We start from the raw sequence: 4,493 nt of genomic DNA on the forward strand, positions 1-4,493 counted from the left end.
ACGACGGTGAGTCAGTGCACGACCTCGCACGACGAGAGCCGCCGCATGCAAAATCGACGCGGGCAGCCTCCATCGGGGCCTCTGCCGCCGCTGCGGCGCACGCCTCGCCCGCGCCACGGAGGCAACCCGCCGACGGCGTCTCAGTAAGTTCCGAGGCGTTGCCAGCAAAAATGGCTCGCAGAACGTTGAGTACAGGAATCACGCAGAGGCCGGCGCCGCACAGTGTCTTGTAGATCAGCCCGACGGGGTCGCCCTTTTGGGTGAAGTCGCGCCCACGATCGGCGCTACTGCCGCGGCAACGACCACCAGCATCGTGAAAGCTGTAAATGCCGCCGCTAGTGCTGCCTAACGGGGACCCTGTTGTTCCGTTGACGCCGCTGCCTTTGCCAGGGGAACGGCGCTGGGCGCCCGGCGTGGCGCTGAGTCTGGCAAACGTGTCATCACTCACCAGCCCCACCGTTGTCATCCCGTGCGTGTGCGAGCTTGGCGTCGTTGGGCTCTCAGGCGACAGGAACACCACCACCGCCCCAGCGAGATGCAGCAGGGCCTCGTATCTATCCCTCACCTGCGCCTCCGCGATGGTGAAGGCGTACCCCTGCAGCGGCCTGCGTGGCTGCGGCGTCGCCAGGAGGAACTCGTCCAGGTCGTAAAAGGCCGGCAAGGGGGCCAGGTACTTTTCTACAGCGAAGCTTGCGGAGGCGGGGCGGGCCACGGTGGGGGCGGGAAACTGCAGCGGCATGAGCGCGCTATTTTCGGTAATGCGGTCCACGAGGGAGCAGACGTAGCTCGGCGTCGTCACGTGGTACTGGTGGGTCATCGCCAGAAGCACGTCGGGCGTCACCTCGTAGCCGTCGTGCGTGACGTAGAGAAAGCCAATGCAGTCGAGGCCCATGTGAAAGAAGGTCTCGCGTGCCGAGACGGGCTCCTGCAGAATCGCCGCCCCCAATCGCACCGCGGACCTCAGCAGTAAAATTTGCTCCCCCTCAGACAGCGCGGCGGAGGCCACTAAAACTAGCGTCGTGCTGAGCACGCGCGCGGTCACGCGCCTGCCAAAGAGGATGACGTCCTCGCCGTAGACGAAGCGGCCGTTGTCGCGGCCAATCAGCTCCCTGTTCACCAGCGTGCCGTGCTTGGAGCAGTCCGTCACGCTCACGTCCACCTCCGAGTTTGGCCCTAAGACGCCATGCGGCGGCATCGCCCGCACGGTGATGGTGGCGTGGTGCCGCGAGATGGACGGGTCACCGCTGGGCAGCGGCAGACGGCACCCCTTCCGCCCAACGGTGTACGTCTCGCCGGCGAGGAGGACGTGCCGCTGCACATCGTCGGGGCCGTACTTCAGCTCCAGTACCCGCATTGGGAGTGCCGAGTTTGCCGCGTCGTCCCTTCAAATAGTTGGCGCGAGCAGAAGAAAAGGGAAAACAGAAAACAAAACTAACGCTAACACCTTTCCGCCCAACTTTGCCTTTCCAAAGACGTTTGTTTGGGCTTGAACGTCTTTGTCTTTGTCTTTTCTGCGCAGCTCCTCAAACGCGCGTCCTCGCCGGCAGGTGCACAGAGAGAAAGAGAAGACGCGGCAGCAATGGCAGCGGCAGTGGTGCAGAGCGGGACAGTCGCGCGCAGGAGAAGGAGGGGGGGACGCAAGAAGCTTTACAGACCACACTACGGCACAAAGAGAGAATTGTGTATGTGTGTGTGTATGTGTTGCGCGGCAGGCGTCATATTTATAAGAGCCAAAGCTATGCTCTCCCCCAGCATGTATTTTTGTTCGTGCGTATGTGCGTGTGTGTGCGTGTGTAACGGGATTGCATGTGGGGCACAAGCGGTGCCGTTGCCGGGGGTACTCACGGACACATGCAGAGAAACAGAGAGAGAGAGAGAGAAACAGGCAGCATGTTCAGGCCTAGAGTAGATTCATTGCTGCAAGCTCCTCCACCGTGGGCCGGCCCATGAGTTCATGCACGTACTGTACTTTGTGCATGTACTCCATGGACTGCAGGAAGATCATCTCAAATGTCATGCGCTGCAACGCCAAGTCCGCCATGTGCTTCGTGAACTCATCCACCTCATCCCGCGTCTCCACCGAGAGTAGTTCCCACAGCAGCTGACGAACGAAAAAGGCCTTCTTTTCCTTGCTCTCATACGGCTGCCAACCAAAGTAGGCCTTGATGCGCTGCAGACGCAGGGCATCGTACATGCGTTCCCCGTTGCTCCTGCCCCAACACTTCTGCGTGAAGTTCGTCATCATTCCCGCTGAGACCGGCGGGAACAGCTGCGTGACAAGGCGTGAAATGCGCAGCTTCCACATCCGTTCCCCGCTGTACCAAAACCCAAACGGGCTACGTCCCTGCAGGACGTGTGACAAGGCCTGATGCGGGGGCTGCGTCAGGAAGAACAGGAGCGCCTCCAGCTCCGCGCGCCGTATCGCGTCGTCCATGACGTGCAGGTGATCCCACGTCGTGTGCCGGGTGGCGTAGCGGTGGACGCTGGGCGCCGTCAGCAGGCAGGAGCGCAGGGTTTCCTCCGCCGACCAGCTCCGGGCGTGGGCGGCGTAGAGAAAAAGAAAGTACTGCAGGTTGGTGTGGTCGCGATCGCCAATGTGCACGCCCATCGTCGCGCCCAGCGGCTCCTGGCACAGGTGGCACCACCCGGTCTTGAGGTCCAGCCAGGCCTGCTTGTTGCTGCCCTCGAAGATGTCGAACGATCGCCCGGTCATGGGCGTCGACGACTCCGGCGAGGTGCCACGTGTGCCCAGGCGGCAGTGCGCATCCAACGCGCCCACGCGCCGCCCCGGCGCCGGGGCCGTGCTGAGGGTTGCGCCCCCCACCAGCTCTCGCAGCGGCGCGGCGGACCTCGCCTTGCCCGCCGTGCTGACGAGCGCCAGCTTTGGGGCCAGCAGGAGAGCCAGTCGCCCGCAGCGCATGGGCGTGAGGACGCGGAGGGGGGACCCAATCGCGGACCTGTCCACGCACCAGCCCATCATCGGCAGAGGAAGAGAAAAAAAAAGAACAAAAAAAGAAGAAACAGAGGAAGAGCAAAAGAGGAATACGCGCAAACACACCGGCGGCGCTGATAAAATATTATAACTGCACGCATGGGCAGCCGCTGGCCTCCCCGGCGTGCGTCCCCGCAGCGAAGTATGCGTGTGCGTAGGTATGAGTATATATATATGTGTGTGTGTGTGTGGGTGTAGTTATTTGTGGTGGGCATTGCTGGACGGGCCTCCCTTTTTTCTTTTTTTCTTTTTTTGCGACCCACTTCCCCCCACCACCGCCAGCGCGGCTGCTACTTCGTCTTCTTCGGCTGCGTGTGCGGGGAAGCGGAGCGGGCGGCCCTTGCAGACGCCGCCACGAGGCGCGTGTACGCCTCCCACCCCCACCAGCACGGGACGATAAGGTACAAAACACAGCCAAAGGCGACGGCAAACCAAAAGTACACGAGGTAGTGCGGCGTGAACTCCAAGTCGCGGTCGACGTCGAGGTGCGGCATGCCGCTGATCAGCTCCTGTCCAAGGTACACCACCGTGCCGTACGCCTGCGTCACGCAGGAGAAGAACTCCAGGGCGTCACGGTGGGGGCTGCGGGTTTGGTAGGCCCTGTACAGCAGGATGCAGAGCGGCCCCTTCACGCACAGCTCCAGGAGGGAAACGACGTGCACCGCCGACCCCTCAAAGCTGCCCAGCCTTGCGCCGTACCGCTTGTCAATCTTCGCGTAGCTGCTGGCAAGCAGCGTGCTCGCCTTGAAGACCCCCACGAGGCCGTCCATGAGGATGTGAATCACCACGCCGTTGAGGAGGTACCAGCGGGCCCGCAGCCGCTCGGAGAAGGTGGACAATGGCGGGGAGCCGCGCCTCCAGCGGGCAACCCGCGCCTCGGCGACGACGAGGAGGAGCAGCGCGGCGGCAAACAACATCGCCGGCTCCGTCAAGTACCCAACGACGTCCGCGTACGCGAGGCGCTCGCGATCCACGATGAGCGGCGCGGCGATGCACCCGACGCAGAAGCACACAAACGGGTCCACAAAGACCTCCAAAAACATCGCGCCGGTAATGAAACAACGACAATCAGACTACGTCCCCTTTACACCGCAAAAAAAAAAAATAATAAAAATAAAAAAGGGGTCAGAGAAGAGCAAAGAAAAATAAAACAAGAACAAAAACAAAAACAAAAAGCGAGAGAGTCGGAGAAAGAGTTTTTGTGGATGTGTGGTGCAAAAAAAGACCCCAAATGAGGGGCATCGGGACGGCTCCCCTGCGGGGGAAAGAGGAAGTGCCGTAATGTACGGTTAAGGCAGAAAGGGGAGATTGTGCAATTCTCCCCTGCGCACACACACACACACACACACAGAGAGAGAGAGACATAGCGTTACATGTGTGCAGGTACGGTAAGGGCATGTCGGCATGTGAGTATAGCCGTTCCATCGCCTCCCGCACAGTGCCGACAAAAGAAGGGCACTGCGAGGAAGCTAAACATGCGTATGTACATAACTGTCACTCT

General features: G+C 61.0%; 3 protein-coding genes across 3 annotated transcripts in view, besides 8 other annotated features; all 3 read right to left on the reverse strand.

Annotated features, from left to right (window-relative positions):
- Tco025E_06539 (recombination initiation protein NBS1) overlaps positions 1 to 1,354 on the reverse strand; it is a gene marked incomplete at both ends in the record, with an annotated part of 3,360 nt that extends 2,006 nt beyond the window's left edge. The window contains one exon of the mRNA XM_029373414.1: positions 1 to 1,354. This exon is cut by the window's left edge and continues 2,006 nt beyond it. Coding sequence (XP_029226479.1) covers positions 1 to 1,354 — 1,354 coding nt within the window.
- Positions 1,355 to 1,679: 325 nt separating this feature from the next.
- Positions 1,680 to 1,702: a microsatellite.
- A 153-nt stretch (positions 1,703 to 1,855) lies between these two features.
- Positions 1,856 to 1,880: a microsatellite.
- Positions 1,881 to 1,900: 20 nt separating this feature from the next.
- Tco025E_06540 (uncharacterized protein) lies at positions 1,901 to 2,977 on the reverse strand (the record flags this gene model as incomplete). Its single annotated transcript, XM_029373415.1, has 1 exon — positions 1,901 to 2,977. The coding sequence occupies one exon, from the start codon at positions 2,975 to 2,977 to the stop codon at positions 1,901 to 1,903; it is 1,077 nt and encodes a 358-aa protein (XP_029226480.1).
- A 17-nt stretch (positions 2,978 to 2,994) lies between these two features.
- Positions 2,995 to 3,021: a sequence feature (A-rich).
- Positions 3,022 to 3,039: a sequence feature (GA-rich).
- A 95-nt stretch (positions 3,040 to 3,134) lies between these two features.
- Positions 3,135 to 3,202: a microsatellite.
- A 22-nt stretch (positions 3,203 to 3,224) lies between these two features.
- Positions 3,225 to 3,246: a microsatellite.
- A 36-nt stretch (positions 3,247 to 3,282) lies between these two features.
- Positions 3,283 to 4,035, reverse strand: Tco025E_06541 (putative 3-Beta-hydroxysteroid-delta(8), delta(7)-isomerase; the record flags this gene model as incomplete). The annotated part of the gene is made up of 1 exon (XM_029373416.1): positions 3,283 to 4,035. One exon carries the CDS (start codon positions 4,033 to 4,035, stop codon positions 3,283 to 3,285), a length of 753 nt encoding a protein of 250 aa, XP_029226481.1.
- Positions 4,036 to 4,084: 49 nt separating this feature from the next.
- Positions 4,085 to 4,188: a sequence feature (A-rich).
- Positions 4,189 to 4,320: 132 nt separating this feature from the next.
- Positions 4,321 to 4,342: a microsatellite.
- Positions 4,343 to 4,493: the final 151 nt, after the last annotated feature.

This window comes from Trypanosoma conorhini (assembly GCF_003719485.1).
Source record: "Trypanosoma conorhini strain 025E chromosome Unknown Tco_14.4_contig_00445, whole genome shotgun sequence".
Taxonomy (NCBI): domain Eukaryota; phylum Euglenozoa; class Kinetoplastea; order Trypanosomatida; family Trypanosomatidae; genus Trypanosoma; species Trypanosoma conorhini.